Source organism: Pipistrellus hanaki (genome assembly GCF_964339955.1).
Source record: "Pipistrellus hanaki genome assembly, chromosome: X".
NCBI classification, from domain to species: Eukaryota; Metazoa; Chordata; class Mammalia; order Chiroptera; family Vespertilionidae; genus Pipistrellus; species Pipistrellus hanaki.
In genome coordinates this window covers 3,327,477-3,347,672 of record NC_140524.1, presented here as the reverse complement: position 1 = coordinate 3,347,672, position 20,196 = coordinate 3,327,477, and the positions used below count along the sequence as shown (strand labels likewise).

General features: G+C 40.7%; 1 protein-coding gene across 4 annotated transcripts in view; it reads left to right on the top strand.

The window, feature by feature from the left end:
* Positions 1 to 284: 284 nt before the first annotated feature.
* NDP (norrin cystine knot growth factor NDP) overlaps positions 285 to 20,196 on the top strand; it is a 37,116-nt gene continuing 17,204 nt past the window's right edge. For all 4 annotated transcript variants that reach the window (XR_014793777.1, XR_014793778.1, XR_014793779.1 and 1 more), the window contains exons 1-2: positions 285 to 617; positions 14,158 to 14,538. Coding sequence is in view for 1 of the 4 variants with exons in the window: in XM_084870935.1 (XP_084727061.1) it covers positions 14,365 to 14,538 (174 nt within the window). In the remaining 3 variants the exon portion in view is untranslated. The remainder of the gene's footprint in view (positions 618 to 14,157; positions 14,539 to 20,196) is intronic.

Below are 20,196 nucleotides of genomic sequence, written 5' to 3'. Positions count from 1 at the left end.
CCCATCCTTCTCTCTCACTTAGAATTTCAACTTTCTCCTAATCAGCTGCTGCATCGTTAAACAGCATGCCGTTCTGTCTTTGTGTTCCTGAACCTACGTGTCTTTATTGCAGACTGCACATCTTTGTGGCAGACACATGCTCTCCGATGAATTAAATCCAGAATATTCATTTATCCCCAGAATATTTCCACAGTGCCTCCCTCCCCCTAAAAGGGGGGGGGGGACTTCCTTGCCCTTCTTCAATGCCGTTCCCATCGCAAGATGCTCCGTGGAAGAGAGCCGAGCAGTGGGCAGAGGCTGAGTCCCAGATAACCAGCGCCTCACATTTCCCTGGCATTTCCATTTGCTGGTGCGCTGCTGTGGCCGCACGCCTGATTGATATATGACTGCAATGGCACTTTTCCATTTGACATTCTCTCTCTCTCTTTCCCTCTCTCTCTCCGGCTCTCCCTCTCCCTGTGTCGCTTAAACAACAGTCCTAACTTTTGTGTGTTGCAAATATAAAAGGCAAGCCATGTGACAGAGGGACAGAAGAACAAAAGCATTTGGAAGTAACAGGACCTCTTTCTAGCTCTCAGAAAAGTCTGAGGAGAAGGGAGCCCTGCGTTTCCCCCAAGGTAAGCAGGAAAACAAGCGCCGACAGCTTGCCTAGAAAATGACTCTTTCCCAGCCGAGCATTTCATCCTCCTCTCCGACAAAGAGACAGCCTTGAAATGCCACTTAAATTTGCATTAATTTAATTTGCATTATTCTGTAGCATGCTAGTATTGTGTTTTTTAAACGAACGGGTCTTTGAAGTCTGTGACAGAACAGGGGAGCCTCACAGAGAGGCTAGGCTGGGCACTCTCTCTTGCTTTGACTTAAACAGATTTAATTTTCAAACTCTCTGCTTAGTTGGATGGAACTTTGCAATGGTTTTTGTATTTGACCCTGTGAAAGGAGACTGAGAAGCAGCAAGTCGCAGACATGGATTCCCGATGCCCCAGTATCTTTCCCACTACCCTCATCCCTCTTACAATGGGGCACTCTTAACGAAGGCAAGCCTTCGAGTTTAAAAGTGCACTGTTTACTTTTATTACTACTTATGTATGCTGCTGATCTCCTGCCAGGACTCTGCCGGAGTGCTTAGAATGACTTCAAACAATAGGCAACATTTATTTCCAGCTTTCTGTGTCACGGTTTGCAGGAATCCGTTGCACTCTTCTCCCAAACTGCAAAGGCTTTGCTGCCATAGATGCAGTGAGGAGCGCTGTGGAGAGAGGAGGATGGATTTACTATATGCTTTTGATTGGGCAAAAATTCCTAGGAAATGCATGCTGTTTGACTTGGCCTTATTGCAGAGGGTTATTTTTAGCAGGACCGATGCTACACTGTCTGAGCAGTGGCCGAGAAAGGATGCTCTGACCAACATAGGGACCGGCACCTATAGCAATGACTCACCTGAGGAATATTTGAAGGGTTCTTTCAGTCTCCTGAATACAAGTTCTCTATTTAAGTGAACAATTGGGCTGCAGTAGGCCTTTGCATGACTCTTTCTTGGGGGACGGGCAGTGTGACTGTGTGCAGAATGCTAATGACTCGGAATGCCCTGTAAATGAAGCTCATTGTAATCAAGGAGCCCAGATAAACCTGCGTGAAAGAGGCAGCCTCCCCTCTGTACTGAGATCCAGGTGCAGGAAAGGAAGCTATTTGGCAAGATGAGAGTCCCAGGTTCTATTCTTTGCAACTGTCATTAATAACAAATATGGATGCTATGAAACATGTCTCTTTTCCTTCCGAATATTAGTGAATTTTAATTGCAATGTTCTGGCATTGTCCAATTGCTCCAACACATAATATTGAATACCAGGTGCATTTGAAAATATAGAGATGCCTAAAAGGCAGTGTTGGTTGTGGGTGTCAACCAAATATAGCGGGGGGAGGGGGAGATAGACTACAGAACATTTCTTGATTGGGTCTTTAGATCAAATGCAAATATCTGCCCATTTTCTTCTCACCAGTTTGACTTCTAAAAGTAACTTTAGGGTTCTACCAACCAGTTTTCATTGTGGAGCAGAGACATTGGGAAGCTTTCTGATTTTCTCTAATAACTAGCCTATCAGGTATTATGAAAAGAAAATCTGACTTTTCAATGAGTTAATTTATAAGTTTGAGATACTCTCTGTTTGAGAAAGCCTTTAATCATGGTATGGATTCTATTGCTACACACTTTAATGGTGATTTTTAAAACTGCTGCTGTTAACAAAGAATTTAGCTGAATCACAACAATTTTCTTAAACTATTATTCAGGATTGTTACATAAGAGTGTCTGAACACAAAGCAATGTTTTGAGTCATATACTTAAAAATACATTTAGTTCAGGTAAAGGGAAAACTGATTGAGGCCTTCTTGATGACTCTGTACTAAGCAATTGACACCCACAGATGGAAACATGCCTTTGTAGTTTTCAGTTTTAATTGAATTCCAATGACAAGGAGAAAATTAATGTTTTCCAATACATTTAACAATTTCCAACTTGTTTATTTTTTTGGGTCCTTAAAAAATGTGGTGAGCTTCTCAGAATTATAGCTACCAATGGTGGCTGGCAAATTTCCTCCATTTCAATAACTCACAATTCAAATATTGTTATTCTTATTGGTTAATTATTCATTCCATCATTCTCCTAATGGATTATTCTAGTCCTGACAAATGCAAAGGTGGATGAGACATTGTCCCATGCCAGTGGGTAAACTGGGCAATGACTTCCTTATTACAAGGAATCATTTGAAAAATCTGCTACTATTTAGATTTACTTGAAATGATTGCCGCTTATCAATGAGTTTTCTTACCATTATGATTAAGGCGTTCCCTGTTAGGCCTTTATCACTGGATTCTGGGTTCACATCACTTGTGTAGCTGTGATGGCCTGTAAATCTCCTGCCTAGGTAGAAGAAACCTGGGAAAAGGGCAGTTAACCCCTTCTTTGCTCCCTTGATCACTGTTTAAATAAAAGACCACGTGCTGTGTTTATCTTGGATGGTTGTGCATCACCTACTCAGAAGCTGATGTGAGGGCTACTTGATGAATCACTGAATAAGGAACATGGACAGAGGAAGATGTAGTCACTATCTCCCATTATTTACTTGTCCCACCCCCAGGATCCAAACCAATGACCTCTGGACCTGGCCTAAATTCAAGAGGCCCCTGGGAAGAAATTGCCAGAAGTTGTGCTCCGAACCCACACAGTGTTGCTTTTAAATAATCCATTCTCATGTTTTCTGATGTGGGTAGATTACTGGGAAAAAACCCTCAAGACAGCATCACCAGGGTCTTTGATTTGGTCCTTATCAGCAGATAACCATCCCCACCCTTGTGATTGGATTAAATATCTCTGACTCCCTGGAGTGCCTGACTCACCCTAGCCAGCCCTCAGCTTCTTGGCCAGCAGCCTTCCAGCCCATCCTCACCTTTTCCCATGAATCAGTTAGGGCTATTTTGTCCAGACCCCCTGGCTGGGCCAGTGGGAGCCAAAGGAATGGGGAGGCAGGTGGAAGGACTGAGAAGTGCTAAAGCAAAAGGAAGGAGGGTAATGCGAGGGTGGGTGAGCTCCAAGACCCAGGTTTCTGTGGCCTACCATGGCTGTGATCAGCTGTCATTTCCTCTTCGTGTATGACACTGTGCAACATATTAAAATTTCTCTGGGATGGTATGTTTGGAATTCCTCTGATGCCCCACCTCACCAACTTACCCGGACAATAAAAGCAAGGTTGTAAGCCTTTGAACAGCTGGCAGGCTATATATTTCCTCTCTTTCTTTCACATAATCTAATTCCGAAAAGAATCCAGCTAGACTGGCAGTGCCATGTCTGGGTACTTGTTTCCTCTAAGTGCTTCCTCCACACCTCCTCCCGCCCACCCTGGAATCTTCCTGGGTGGCATGTTGCTTTTCTTTCTTTCGCTCTCCACCACTCCCACCCCGCCCCCTCTTTCCTTTGCCGGAGCTCCTTCCATTGTGAGCTTGCCCTTTGCTCTGCCCTTCCTCACAGCCTGGGTTCTGTTCCTTGAGGTCTCCCCATCTCCATAGTATTCCCAGGATGTCATTCTTGGCAGCAGCTTTGCAGGGCTGATAGCATTGGGGGGCTTTTGGAGCCTTGAGCCTGAACCCACTCACAGAGAGAAGCAGCCACATGGCTCGGCTGCCCTTTAGGCTGCTGAGAGCAGGGCTGGAGTGACCCGGGCTGGCAGGGATAAGCATACCATCACAGTGACCCGCACATCTCTGGCAAAGGGCTGGGGGTGGGAGTGCTATGGGAATGCCTGGGTGCACTTCGGCCTACATTAAGAGAAATGTAGTTATTCTCTCTTTCAGAGGGAGAGAAAAGTGACTGGAAACAAAGCGCCCTGGATTCTTGGGCGCTGCCCTGCCCTGCCCTGCCCTGCCCCCCTTTCTCTGTCCTTCCCACATGCTCCTCATCCCAAGGAAAAAGAAGGAGAGATGGGACTTTTAATTTAGCTAGCATGGGCCTGAATGTCTTTATGAAGCCCATTCGGTAAAAGGGAGAAGGAGGAATGGATCCTGGGTTGAGCTGAACTAAAAATGCATGGGATTATGGAGATGGGCTTCTGTTTTGTTTTGTTTTTCCCTTCTCTTAACACAGAACAACAGATGGGTTTGTGAGCTGCAAATGGAAAAAAACTGGACTTTTCACTTAGACTTTCACATTTAAGAGCCTCAAATAATCCCCTCTGTGCAGCATCCCTCAAAGATGCTGCTAATGTCCTTGGTACCAAAAGGTATTAAATAGCAATCTACAATGCAGCTTCCTACTCCTTTTCTTTTCCTAGGGGCTTTGGTAGTCTTTCTGAATTAGCTAAAGATCATTAAAAGGCCCCAAAGAAAAAAAATTAACACAGCTGAATTAAAATGAGTCCTTTCCTGTTAGCTTGACAAGGGGGGGGGGGGGAGAGAAAAGAAAGAGAAAAGAGAACCAACTCCCCTCCTCTGCCACTTCTTGGATTTTAATATGAATTATTCCATACAAGTCCCTAGGCTAGAGGATCTATTTAAAGACGCCTGGCAGCATGAAGAGAGAGGGTAAAAATACAACCACTCTTTTGTCCATCAAAGGTTTTCTTTGGGAGGACATTAAGAGCATTCTTATTTTCCTGTCTGCCCTGCCAGTGGCAACATTCCAGCTGGTAGTACCCACTCCTCACCCATAAGATCAGCAAACATGAGCCTCTATGTTTTATTCCAACAGAAAACAAAGAGTGGGGAATCCTTCTGAACCCCCTATGTGTGTACAGCGGGGTGGGAGAAGCTGGTACTGAAATGAATGCTGGTTTGTCTGTGCAGGTTGCATGTGGCAAATTCACATGCCCACACATTTGAGTTTTTTAGGAAGATTGTGCCGATGGCATTATTTTGTGGTGCCAACTGCCCTCACATCTGCAAAGCTTTTGTGTGTGTGTGCCTGCCAATCATTTACTTGGTAGCATTCATGCTTACTGTCCCCTTCATCAAAGTCTGATGGATGAACATATATTGCTGAGAGTCACACCCCTTAGACCCATTTTCAATAGTTAGAATCTAACACCCTGGATAGGGTTCAAAGTCTAGAACAACTGCTTTCTTGTTAGAAAGAGTGCTGACTCAGAAAATTCAAAAAGTGGGTAACTTCAGTTGACGATATATACCCAGTGCTTGTAATCAGGAATTCATCCAATCTGGGTACATTTCACCCTCTTGTCCAAATCTGCACATGAACATTAAACTCAGTTCTATACAATTTAGATACATTTTCCTTTTTGTTTTCTACAAAAGCTAAGAATTTTTCATGTAATTTTCTCTCTTCCAAGAGGACTGGCTAAATCCCAACTTTTTCTTTTAAGCTGTAATCCAACCAATTGCAATATCCCTCAAAAATGAAAGGGCAGCAGGTTAATACATTTAAGAAAATTGATGAGCTGTCAGAAAATGCTCAGGGGTGACCTTTTTGCAGTGTCACAAACCAACAATAGCCTTAAACATGGAGTCTCTTTCCATTCTTTCATCAATAGGGAATAAAAATAAGAAAGCAGGTCATGGGAGAAGTAACAGAGGAAAGGATTATTTTGGATGTTCAAACTTTTCCACTGTAGATTTTCAAATAGCACAATTTGAGAAAGGAAAGCTTCCCTTCATTTCACGTACTCCCTCCCAGGAAGAGTTTGAACTCTGAAGTTGCCTTCTTTACTTGACTTTAGAAAAGGAGGTCCACTCTTCAAGTGAAAAAGATATCCTCTATCTTCAACTCTAAGTAAAATGTAGGCACACAAATGCCTATTTAATGGGAAGAATCAAAGAAATCAAATCCTTAATCAAAGTTTAATTTTTCTTTCAAGCACAAGGCAATGTTTTAGGACTTGATACATGTTGTGATTTTCCCCCAAATTATGAGAAATTACTCCTTTTCAGAATTTAAAATTTTTGGAGCTTTGAAATCTAAAGGCAGCAGAATAGAATTGATGCAGGAGAATTACCAATCAAACAGAAAGCCTTAGTGTGCGTGGTTTAAACAAAGCAAGATATAAACAGAAAACCAACAACCTAAGAAGTTCAGAGTTATCAGCAATATAGGGAAACATATTTTTATGTGATATTATTTTAACCTTACTCTTTTGACATAGGTCTGCATCTACAACTGTTCCTGATTGCAATAAGATTGAGTTCAGTATTCAAATCCAACCATTGGGAAGAAAAGCAAATTGAATGGGAAATGGAAAGACTGCATTGGTCCTATTGTTTATGCCCCATTTCTAACTAAGGGCTCTACATCTGTTAAGTGAGATCACTACTCATTATTCCACAATGTTGTTATGGGTGAGGAGATTCAAATGAAGCTTTGGAAACACTTTGCTGGAGACTTTGAAGAAAAGCCAACATACTCATTTGGCTCCATGGTAAATGGGAGCTTGTTCCCTGAGCTAACACTAGTCACCTCTTCTCCTAAGGCCATACCACAGCCAGCAGTCCGGTAGCAGAACCAGTGTCAGATCACATCAGGCCAGGGTATCCAGAACACTTGGCCACCTTTTCGTTTCCGCGGGGAGATAGTATATTCATATGTTCTGGCAAGACAGTTCTTGGCTTGGGTTCTCAGAACTCTCCTCTTTTCTTTCTCCCAAATGGTCTTTATACAAAGATGAATGGTTAGAATGTTTCTCATTCCTCACATGAAACCCCTTTCCTAGGAGGAAGCGAGTGAAATAAAGGAATCTTTTTCTATCTGAAATTGTGTATTTGACATCATTGAAAGTGCAGTGGCAGATTTTGAACATCAAATATAATCTTTCTGCTCCACCACTATGGCTCAGTGGATGAGCATTGACCCATGAACCAAGCGGTTGCTGGTTTGATTCCTGGTCAGGGCACATGTGCAGGGGGCATGCAGGAGGCAGCTGATTGATGTGCTGCTCTTACATCACATCGATGTTTCTATCTATCTCTTCTTTTTTCCTCCTTTCCCCTCTCTCTAAAAAATATCAATAAAAACATTTTTAATAAAAATAATCTTTCCTCCTCTTCTTTTACTTCTGTGGCTTCTCCCTCCCCTATTTTTATTATTTTCTGATGAAAGGATGGAAGAAGACTCCATGGTTAGGGCTATTGTTGATTTGTGACACTGTGGAAAGGCCACCCTTAAGCGTTTTCTGACAGCTTGTCAGCATATCAGTCACAGGTTTTAGTCAGCTTGCAGATTTACAAAAATAATTTAAACTCCTGGCGGAAAAGTCTTTAACTGTATCATGCTTTTTGACACATGTGGAATCAGACCTGGTCATTTCCAATTTATGAAAGGTTTGCATTCTAAAAGTCTGTTAGTTATGTCGACTATTAAGAACTCAGAGTGAGTCTTTCCTTAGAAACTACAGAAGCCCACAAAAGCTCAGCACAAGATCCAAGTGTCATACTATTATAAATGGGCAACTCTTACAGACCTGAGTTGCAGCCCAGGATTTCACAAAGGTACCTCTCCTAGCACAAAGGTTTCACACCTAGCAGAGTGCCTTGCTCTTGACCACTAGTGCCTTATTCATTCTACCTCTGCAGAAAAGACAACTCTAACCAATTTTCCTCTTCTATCCTGAAGCAGAGCATCACAGATGATAATTTGCGTCTCAAGCTCAGTCTAGGAATACGATTCATTCATAGGAAGGTACAGGAGGGTTAAACTCAGCCTATTATATATCATCATCATCAAATGAAAAAAGTTTAATTCTAGCATGATTGACTATTTGTCTTTCTTCTCTCCCCATTTGGTAGATACTGGAGAAAAGCACTACACATTTTAAGACAGCTTTAAGAGAAATGGGAACTGGTAAAATATCTTCACTAACTGCTTCCTATTATTAGCCCCATATTAATTTATGAATCACATTGGTTTTAAGTGCTATTTTTATTTCAGGCCACCAATATGACCTCACCAAGGGGCAAATTCTTATAGCTTGGCCTTCAGTGTTGCCTCAGGCACTGCATGAGAACTTGTTTGAACTATTTTACAATCATTAACTTCTTGGGTAAGGTAGGAACTCTTTCTGTAGCATTGATTTGGAGACTGTATAGCCACAAAGCAGGTTCTATACTCTGAGAGGCTTAGATATAGTTAAAGAATATTAGAAATGTATAGAAACATCTAGACCATTCCATTCATTTTGTAGACAAGGAATCCAAGTCCCAGAGAAGTCAAGTGATTTGTTAAAGATTGCAAAGTCAGTGATGGAAAGATAGGACTCAAAGCCTATGGCTCCTCAGATCAGCCTTCTTTCTACCAGATTGTGCAACAATAGAGTGCTCTTTATGTTTCTAATATTTAGAAATAGTTATCTAATATTTCTGACAAATGAGTGTAAAACACTTGGAGATGGGATACTAACAATGTAGTCTAGAAATCAGTTTGGGGAGAGAAAGATGAAAGCTGTAGACAAGTGAGAGTTTAGATAATAATGAAATGTTCCTCTGGACTTCTTGAAAATAAAAATTTTAAGTTTCAGGCATCTCGAGGTTGAGTCCTCCCACACCAGTTTCTTCCCAGACAGTAAATTTATTCAATCCAAGGATCATCACCAGAAATTACTTCTAGTCCCAGGCCTTTTTTGCACCCCTATTTACCCCAAGATTATAATTTATTACTTTTTTCTGAGCTATATTTATCCTTTCCTTTTGTTTTTCCCATCTTTTTTCTCCCTGCATCACCATCACTGTTAAGCTTAGCCATGTTTGGCTAGTAATGCAGGTTGGGAGAACAGAGGGTCCTAAACCAGACTGGAGGACTTCTGTTTAATCATCCTTTTCTCCTAAGTTGGCACAACCCGGGCAGATACTGCCTCACATGCTCCTTCACTTCTGATTGTAGTGTAGACACCATAAGACAACAGAGACAGGAGCAGCTTCCCCTCACCCCCATACACACACTGACCTTGTGGCTCCCCATCCTTTGAGCTACCTGGCGCTGGCAGTCTGGAGGCCTGGCAACATTCATTGTCAGTACTACTGTCTTTGGATCAGCCCAGGCTTGGCTTCTTGGCTGCTACTTATGTGCTGTCTGATAAAAATAATGTCAAAACTCATTCATTGAGCACATGAGATGCTTTATGGAGTCCAACATGTTGTTTACAGTTTATAAATTAAGTGGGAAGAGACATCTGACTTATTCTCCAAGGCATCTAGTTGACTAGATCCAATTGGAATTCTTTGAATTCCTGAGAAGGGGCTACTTAGCATTTCACAATTCCTGATTAGACCTTGAGTTTCTTGCTTTTCTAATCCTAGTATGAAGAGTTATCTAGTGGCAACCTTTCTTTCACACTTAAAGCTTGGGGTTGTTTTTTTGTTTTGTTTTTTGTTTGTTTGTTTGGCAATTCCTTTGAGAGAGGCTCTATGTCCTGTCATCTTTACTTTACTCATGCCCGATATGATTGTTTTAAATTATAGTAAATATCAAATAATTCTGTCTGTTACACTGACGCCATTCCGGTGTTATTATATTTTATCTGCTTAATTTGATATTCTTAGAAATGATGCAGTGCATGTTGGACACAAATTAGATGTTAAGGGAGTTTATCAATGTGTCCACAGAATAAACCAGGAAAATAACAACAGGCCAAGACTCTTTGCTGGTGGATGCAATGAGCTGAAAGAAGGAATTAGGATAGGATTTATTTTTAACCCTGACCCTTAACTTTTCTCTCCTAGAATACAAGCAGGTGCTCGATGAATGTGTTGAATAAATACTTATTGAAAGAAACCACAGGAGGCAATATCTGCATATATTAGTACTGAAAAAAAGCCTGGGCAGATGGGGGAGGGTCTGAATGCTAGAGCACTACCCATTTACATGGCAAGCATGGCAAGATTAAGGCCACTTGTCTTACCCTGTTGCTGGAATAACTTTGCAAGAAACCAACACTTTACCCTCTGCCAGGCAGAAGGTCAGCCCAAGAGGGAGCTGATTTGTAGACATAACACCATCTCTCACCCAGGAGGCTGGACCCACTGTAAGCTCTGCTATATTATTTCGCTGAGGATGACAGGTGGGAAAATCTGGGCACCAGTTGTTCTTTTCCACTGGTATCATTTGAAGGGTAGCTCCAAAGTCGGGCACGCCATCCTACGTGCCTCTCCTGTCGGCAACAGGTCCACATTGAAGCTATTAGTATGTGGGCTCTGTACACTGGCCAAGCCCATGTCTCAGATACTATACCCAGAGCACAGAGCAGCCCTGGGGCTACTGAGGTCAGCAAGAGAGTCATTCTCTTATTCAATCCCTCTTTGGCTGGGCAGAGGTTCTAAGTCTTGATAAGCAGCATTTGATTTTATGCTATGTGGCTTTTTTAAAAAATGGAAGCAAATTGGAATTAATTTAATTTTGAGAAAAATGACAGAAGCTCCTACAAGACGGACATAGATATCCCTAGACTTCCATAAAGTCTAAATATTGAGTGATGTAAATTCCCTTCATTTTCCATTTTCCTCTTTGTATTTCCCTCAACACTCTGCACATTCTCACCTATGTACACCCCAACCAACACAATGTTTGGACAACTTGACTTAACATACCTATTTTCTTGAGAATTATGTTTATTCCCTCTAGCACAACACGTTGAATCATTCAATTTGAACACTTAAAGCAAAAATCCCAATATTATTTAACTTTCTGTTTTGAGGTTCTGTGAATTCTGTGGCATATTTATATCGTTGCTTGGATTCTTATTTCAGAAGTCAATATAAAAACTGAACAAAAAGCAGCATGCGTTGTGAATGTGTTGAAATGAAAAACCTATTATTAATAGTGAAGCAACATTTCCTCTGTCATTTCTTTTATACTTTCAGGGGGGGGGGGGGTAAAAAATGAACTGTACTTGCAATTCAGGATGTTGCTACTAGGTGGCAGTAGTGCATAAGAACTAAGAAAGACTAGCAGGTCTTCCTATATTTATAAGAAATAAAAATATACTATTAAATAATACTGACTGATTTAAGCATCCACTAACTTAATTATTATTTTAAGCCTAGATTTTAAAATAGAATGTATTCTCGACCAAAAGTTAATAAATATAAATTTTGGGTAGGTATATATTCATAAGTTCAAAAATCTACAGATTAAAAAAAGGGTACACAGTGAAGATTTTCTCCCATGCCTATCTTCCAACCTCCATAGGTAACTAATTATATAGTTTCTTAAGTACCCTTCCAGAGCTTCTCAATGCAAATACAAATAGACACAAATATATATTCTTGTCCCTCCCTGTTTTAACAATACAAATCTGTAGAGTTTCTGCATTATTTTTATATAGTTGCATAGTATTCCATTGTATGAGTGTTGTATAATGTATTTAACCAGTTCCCTACTGATGGATATTTTGTGCTCTATTTTATGCTATGGCAACCAATGCTATAGTGAATAACTACATGATTGCATGATCTCACGTGTAGAATAATTCTCAGAAGTGAAATTTCTGGATCTAAGTTATATACATTTGTAATTTTAATAGATATCACCAAATTGGCCTGTACAGAATTTGTACCAATTTATATTTCACTGTCTCTAGAATGGGTCTCTTTCCCATAGCCTTGCTAACAGGGTGCATGATCAGACTTTGGAATCTTTCTAAAGCTGATTTGTTGAACAAAGTATCTCAAATCACTTTTAATTGTCATTTCAGTGAGCATACACATCTTCTATGTTTAAGGACTATTTGTATTTTTAAATGTCCTTTTCTGTGGAGAAAATGCAAATGCCAACAAATACAACTATCTATGGAGTTTTGTTGTTGATGTTGTTGCTTGTTTTTTACTATCATGCTATACATGTTTTTCTTTCATTTGTTTTGCTCATTTGACCATATCTGCTGGTCACTGCTCTGAAGAGAAGGAGCTGGCAGTGGGAAGGGAGAGGCAAGACTAGACTGTCTGCTTTTCCCGTTATCCCTTTGCCATTGGCTGCTGGGGAAAATATCTGTATGCTGGAGTGGTGAAAGGAGAAATCTAATAAATTCTCTTTCTGAGACTAATTAAGGCTTCAAAGAGACAGATAACCCATTTGGGATAACATAGTCATATTTAAACTCAGGAAATGGTCAGTATTAATGCAGTTTCTGAACATCGAACCCGCCAAAAGCACTGGCTCTTTGAACTGAAGTCTTGGTGAATTTCAGTGTAATGTGCACAGGAAAACCTAGACTTTTGAAATGAAAACAAAAAATGCTCTTCTTATCTTTTGCTGATGTGGAGATTAGGGCTCAGTCTTAATCAAACTTAATGAGATGTTTCCATTAGCATGCACATAAAAGAAAATGGCACAAAGTTGTATGAAAAGATAGTATCCTCAACTTTAGGGTTTCTTCTGCATATGAAGATGGTGTTAACTGACTCTATAAGTATCAGGTAGTGACATTTTAAAGCAAGAGGGAACTTTATTTGCCATGTTTTTCAACTCCTCTACTCTACAGGTGAGGAAACTGGGGCTGGTACTATTTAAATGAGCTGTGCACGGTCCCCCAGATAATGAATGACAGTGCTAGGGTCCAGGTAGGTCCTCTTGTTACTGAATCCTGCTCTTTCTTCAGTTTAAATAACCCCTGTGAAACACACGCTGAGGTTTTGTCATTGCCAAGGATGTGGTGCTCTAAAATAGGCCTATTAACACATACTTTCCTGCTTGGGATCCCCTGCCCCACATTCACAAGGCAGCACACATGTTCTTTTTATTTTGGATGTAATGTTAGATTGCCCCCAACTTTCCTAAATGTTTGAAAACATTTTTATACTATATATAGTCTGTTGTGATAAAAAGTATCAATGTTGGCTATGGGTTATTGAAGTGATTTGGGGGGATCTCTGGACCCCAGTCCTTAGTCCAAGAGGTATATTTAAAAGAACAAAGCAAATTTCAGGAAAACTGGTATAGCATGATCCCATTTTAATGGTAGTTTTCCACTCCAATGACCACTTATTTTTTCAAATTATGCCATGTGCTCAGGCTACAGAGACTGCAAAAATGTGTGACTGTATTGGCAAATACCCATATTGTTATGACCACACATTGGCATAATATGTATATCAGATGCAGTTTGTCATTGATACTGGGTGCCATGGGGCTTAAAAGAAAAACAGGATGAGCCTAGAACTGGAAAACTAGGTGGGTGGATGGGTATGGACTTAGAAGTGGAAAATGTATTTCCTTCACATGGGAGATGGCTTGTGTTCATTAGTATTGACCTTTCTCCTTTCTATCCCTGTAAGCTGACGTTGACAAAAAGCTTACTTAGAAACTGAATAGATTCCACCAACCGGGAATTAGGATGAGACCACCCGATTCAGTTATGCTGTGGCCACAACCACATGTTTAATTTTTACCATGGGTTGAAACTATTCTTGCTTGTAGGAACATGGACTCCAGCAATTAAAGTCAACACATACTCCCATTAAGCCATTGTTTCCACTTCCAAATGGTTATAAATATGGAGCATAAGCTATGGAGGGGGTGTGGAAAGGATGACAGTTTATGCTAATGACGCTCTAGAAACCAGTATTCTTTACTTGAAATGACATGGAAAAATTCTACTCGATATCTCCTGGGTTCCGTTAGTTTTTCTCAGTAAATGTTTCTGGGGAAAATAATTTCTGTTTTCATTCCAGCTGTGCAGCAGATAGAGTGATGATGGATTGCAAGTGCAAAGAGTAAGACAAAACTCTGGCATACAAAGGACAATGACAACCAGAAAGCTTCAGCCAGATCCTGCCCGTTCCTTGGAAGGAACTGGATCCTAGGAGGTGAAGGCATTTCTGATTTTTAGTCCTCTGCCTCCCTCTGCTGTTCCTCTTGAGAAGTTTTTCCTTACAACAATGAGAAATCATGTACTAGCTGCATCCTTTTCTATGCTCTCCCTGCTGGCACTAATGGGAGATACAGACAGCAAAACGGACAGCTCCTTCATGATGGACTCAGACCCTCGGCGTTGCATGAGGCACCACTATGTCGATTCTATCAGTCACCCACTGTACAAGTGTAGCTCAAAGGTAAGACCAAGATCTCTGTGAGGGTAGCATTACTTCTAGAAACAGGAGAGAAACCAGATTCCTTTGTCAGGGGATGGAGAAATATGAGGATAGCTCAAACCAGAGCTGTCCCACGGAGCTTTTGGGAGAATCATGCGCTTACGGTTTCTCACCACGCTTTGCACTTTTGTCAGTAAAGCTGCCTAACTAAGCATGTGTACTCGCAGTCAGCTTCTCTCTTTTCGGAGCTACTTTTTGTAGCTCAAAGTCAATAGGAAAAGCTGGAAGGTTCTCACAATAAAATTGATGCTAACAAAAGATAGGAGGGGTGCGTTTCATCCTTGGTTGTGAAATTTATGAGCAGTAGTGTCCTTTTTCAAGAAAGAAAAATGGAGTCTACAAGTTATTTTAACACTTTGTACCTCCACCGGGAATAAAGAAGAAAGGAGTGAGGCAATGTAAGAAATAGGGTTGATCTGTGAAATGTACTCCTTGAGGGGCTCTTCACAGAGTTTCCTGATGAAATAGTTGGTCATTGGCCTTGTGGTCCAAGCCTTTCTTCATCTTCTATGTTTATGTAAAAGCTAGATGCCCAGTGCATGGATTTGTGCACTGGTGGGGTCCCTCAGCCTGGCCTGTGGGGATCAGGCCAAAACTGGCAGTCTAACATCCCCCGAGGGGTCTCGGAGTGCAAGAGGGCAATCTGCAAAGTTGCTGTCGCTTGGCAGCTCCTGCATTGAGTATCTGCCCCCTGGTGGTCAGTGCGTGTCATACCTACTGGCCAGTTGGCCAGTCTTTTAAGCTTTAATTTGATCAATTGTCATTTTTATATTGATTATCCAAATCACTCTTGTTGGAGTAGATTGTATGATTTTTGCACAGGCAACCTCTGCAACTGATGTCTGAGTACTGAGACAAATTGTGGGAAGGAACACCATGCTTCAAAGGTCACCAAGAGTGACCAGCCACATGGACCACCCAGAAGGGAGGCTCATAGTAGAAAAGAGCAGACTTAGAATGAGAATTCTCATGGCTGTCACCGTCCCAAACAGTCACATGAATGAAATTTGCCCACATTTGGTAAATAGGAATTTGTTTAGGCCAACCTCAGAGATTTTCACTTTTAATCCTGGAACTAAAACCACTTAAACATTCTCATATGGCAAATATTTTTTAAATTACCAGTATAATTAAGAAGTTTTTGTAATATCAACCATTAGAATTAAGTCTATATAAGTAAGTCTCTCTACCCTCTATCTAAAAACATTACAACTTCTGTCTGCCTTTAAAATTTCCATAACTTGTCTGATTATAGCTCAATGATGATGGCTTATTTACATTTGGGAGGATAAAAACTTGAGTTAAATCATTTTAACCATTATATTAGTAAGATCTACGACTGTGGGAAAAATTAGACATAAGGAGAAAGATTGCAACAAATAAAAGAGTTGTGTTACCAAACAGCACAAAGGGTATTTGTCCCAAAGTCCTGCTTGTACCTAACAAAAACTTTCTGTCTCTTATTTGTACTTGTAGAGCTAAAAAAAAAAAATGAATAAACTTAAAATTTTGCAAGACCACAGTCCCTTCTTAGGAAATAAAACTAAAACAAATTGAAAAATAAAGACAGGATATGTTTTTACAACTGTGCTCGGAAATGGACTGAAACAATTATTAGCTTCTTTTCCCCCACTCCCACACAGCACTAGCTAGGATTACGTGTTTCTTATTCCATGGGTGATTTCTCCCTCTGTTGAGTTGTCCTTCATAATCATAACTCTTTTTTAAAAAAAAAAAGAATTAAAATTATTTAAATGAAAGTGTCAATGTGATAATAAGAAGGAACAGAAAAACAGGAGCATCTTCAAAAACAAAAGAACAATCTGGAAATATTTTGTGAAAGGATGGAGGGGTGCCCTAAGGTCAAAGAAGAGATGTCATTAACTCCAACACAACAAAATCACAGTGTTTGAGCATGAATTCTAGAAACAGACCTTAGTCTACCTTTATTCACCTCTGTTTCTTCCAGAATGCTATGGTAAATGGCATTTACCATAATAATAAGAGAAATGTATGTAATTTCATGGAAACAATCTGTTCTCAAGTATACCAAACTATCTCAAATATAGCAATAGTTTACTATAAATGGTGCTTGTAATTAGAAGCCTTTCTTCTTTGGCCATAAAATATGCCCGGTAGAATCTCAACTACCCAGACCTTTCCTGGATTAGATTTTCTTTATGTATCCATGAACAAAAACTGGTTTTCATTCCAAATTATTCTATATTTCTTAGCTTTCACAGACCTGGGTTGGTCTTCTCTCTAGTGGGTCTCATTTAACAAAAATTTGTCTTTCTAGACTTGAGATAAAGCATTTAACCTCTCTTTAGAAAATAGCCAACGGGGGTTTTTACAGAGAGGAAACTAGGGTAGGTTTTCCCTCTCTGCAAAATTTTCTCTCAACATGATGTTCAAAGGCTGTTATTTACTAAATATATGCCTGCTATTTGCTTCTCGATTGTTAATCCTTCCTGACTTACATTTATCCAATATTTGCCCTTAGGAAGACAGATGAAGGGGAGCCTGTTACCTAAGCTTATCGAAGGGAGGGTACCTGATTTTATGCCAACCACCGTATAATATACAATATAACCATTGCTGACAAACCTGTGTTGGAAAGCATTATAGCTCCCATTTTACTGGCAAGGAAAACTGAAATCTGAAAGAAATATTACGTACATTGCCCAATGTGATATACCAGGAGTAGCAATGTCTATTTCGGAGCATTCATCTAACAACCTGGCTTCATGTTGGAGGAAAACAAACAGAATGCAGAAGCTAGTATTTCGGAAACAAAGCTTAATTTTCCAGATCTGCTGGAAATGATGACTTAGACTCAGTAATCTTTCTAGAACTAGAACTAGTAGTGAAAGCTTTTCAGGGAGCATTCCATGAAACTGCCTGTTCCCCTAGCTCTAAACTTGTAGCTGGTCAGCCTCAGGGGTCTGTTGCCCCCCCCCCCCCTCCTAGCAATTTAGGAAAGAGATGAAATGGATTCAGACAGTAAAGACTGGCTACACTGGTCCACTAAGGAGGTCAGAGTGGCCACAGATCGTGATGTGCCTGGTGGCATTTAGTGGTGACACCTCCTAGGATTAGGTTAAAAAATTCTGAGAGTGGCAGCTTCATTTACAATCTTGCCTGAAATTCTGAGTGAAGGCTATAGAATAAGCAGGCAGAAGGTCAGTAGTTAGTGGAAATGAGCCGTCTGGGGCATCTTTAAAGGAATTTAGACATTGCACACTTTTAAGTGAGAGAGACCTGGCTTCAAATTCAAGGTCCACAGGTTGCCAACTGGGGAAAGAAGTAATTATTTGGTACCTCTGTTTGTTGAATGGAGCTATTGCTGTCTATCTAAATGTGTGGGCATGAGTATTGGTGATAATATTTATAAAGCATCCAACACAGAGTCTGGCATATGATAGGTATTAATAAATGATATTATGATGGTGATGACAAAGTTATAAACTTGACAGGTGTTTAGGCTCACTTTTCTATTTCTGTCACTACTGTGACCTCAATAACTGTTGGGATCTGCTATAGCCTTAAAGGATTAAGAAAATAAACCTCACTGTAGTTCATGTTGAACAGAGAAATTTGGCAGTGATGGGAGAGCATACAGAAGAGCAAAGTAAATGTAAGCCACTGTGGTAGGTGCTAAAAGGAGGGATAAAAGTCAAAAAGAAACAGATTCTGCTGTCTGACCTCTCTTCCCAGGTGAGAAGAGGAAAGAGGGACTGGAGGGGGTCACTTTTGGATTCAGTCCAGGGAGAGGTATTCAGGAACTGAGATCGGGAAAGCAAGCTGGTGGGATAGTTCTGTGAAGTCTGAGTTGGATGAGTAGTGAGAGATGGTGGCCCTGGGACAGGGGTGTGGAACCATGACATAAGGAAGTCTGAACTCTGAATGGCCACAGGAGCTGCAACAAAAGAGAAGGAGGAGGAGGATTCAGGAGACAAATCCTGGGAAAATTCCCAGAGTACAAAGGACCTGGCATGCCAAGGACTGAGCCTTGGGGTTGGCAGGAAGTCGGGAAGATTGATTTTATAACGCAATTAACTATTGAGGAGGTAAGAGTTATTAAAAAACAAAAAAACAAAAACAAATGTATACAGAATTCCTACTATGTGAAGGCATTGTGGTAGGTTCTGGAGACACAACATTAGAAAAAAAAATACAAAATTTTAGCTCTCCTGTTTACAAGTAAATAGAGGAGAGAGGGAAGGGAAGTGTTCTGTGCACAAAGGCCTAATCATGTCCAATTGAGTTTTTACATAGTGAAGGGACCAGATTTCAGTTGGAGTTTGCAAAGTTCACACCCATGCTGTCAAAGCTCTCATCACCACAACCACATCCCCAATAAATACTGTTTCTTTCCCTTGGTTGAAATTTTGCTGATGCCCTGAGCCTGGCATGGACATTTTAAAGGTCTCAAGGTTTATCTGGGTCCCTGGAAATGAGGTGAACCGTCATTTGTTAAAGGTGTTAGTAAGGGAAGGTTTAGGAGAAACGTGGATAAATCTGGTTCCTGAGGAAAACGGGGTGCTTCATAGGGTGTCATGGAATATAAGGTATACAGTGTTCACTGCTGAGAAAAAGGAAAAACATGTTTCTCACTCAATTGGGGTAAAATAACCAAAACTCTGTTCTTGGATGGGACAGGTGCATCTGTATTCTTATACTGATGGAGACTTCGAGTCAGTCATGGCCTGAGCCAGGATTCCCAGGGGTTCCACATGACAGAAAAGGAAAGACTTTAGGGATGGTAATAATCTTTCAACAAAGGGTGATGAAATCCATCTGTGTTTGGGATTTCTCTCATCAGAAGATAGTTGTGTATTGCAGAAAAGATATAACTGTCTAAGAACCATGATAGGGTCACCAGAGGGAGCAGAGACCTGATGTATCCAGTGCATTCTTTGGTCTGGACCCAGGAATCACTGCAGGCCACTACCATCACAATGTCGCTTGAACTTGCCCATGATCAGCCTGAACATCTTATGAAAACTGAGGGCTTGACAGGCTGACTGTCATGGCCTAACAGCATAGCACTGCATTTAGGAGAAAAGGCTCAGGAATTAGGCTGTGTTGGTTCCTAATCCTGACTCTCCATTGCATAGCTATATGACTTCAGTCATATCCTCTGCCTTTTGACTCCTTAATTTGTAAAACAGGGAGAGTTTACCTTCTGAAATGATTATTGAGAACTAAGTTGCATATGAAGGGCTTGGCACAGTGGCTGGGATCTGGTTAATATTAAATACATGTTATAAATCACCATCTTTACTATCCTCTTTTATTACCCATGGACCTTTCTATTACTCTTAGCTTCAGCACATGGAAATCAGATAGAGCATGAAGGAGCCTGTTCTTGAGCAAACACTCTGAACCTTCATATTGGAAGAAACTGACTTTCATATCCAGCTGAAACCAAGCGACAACAAGGTTGGGGAATACAGAGGAGCTACTGGAGGAGTTGACTAGCTTCTTAGCATCAGGCCACTTGTTTGGGACACATAAGATAATAAAAATTAAATTGGACCCAAAGGATATAACATGTATCTGTCACTCACCTGGGCTGTGAGAAGTCATCCAAGCATGAGGGATATGTCAGCCACA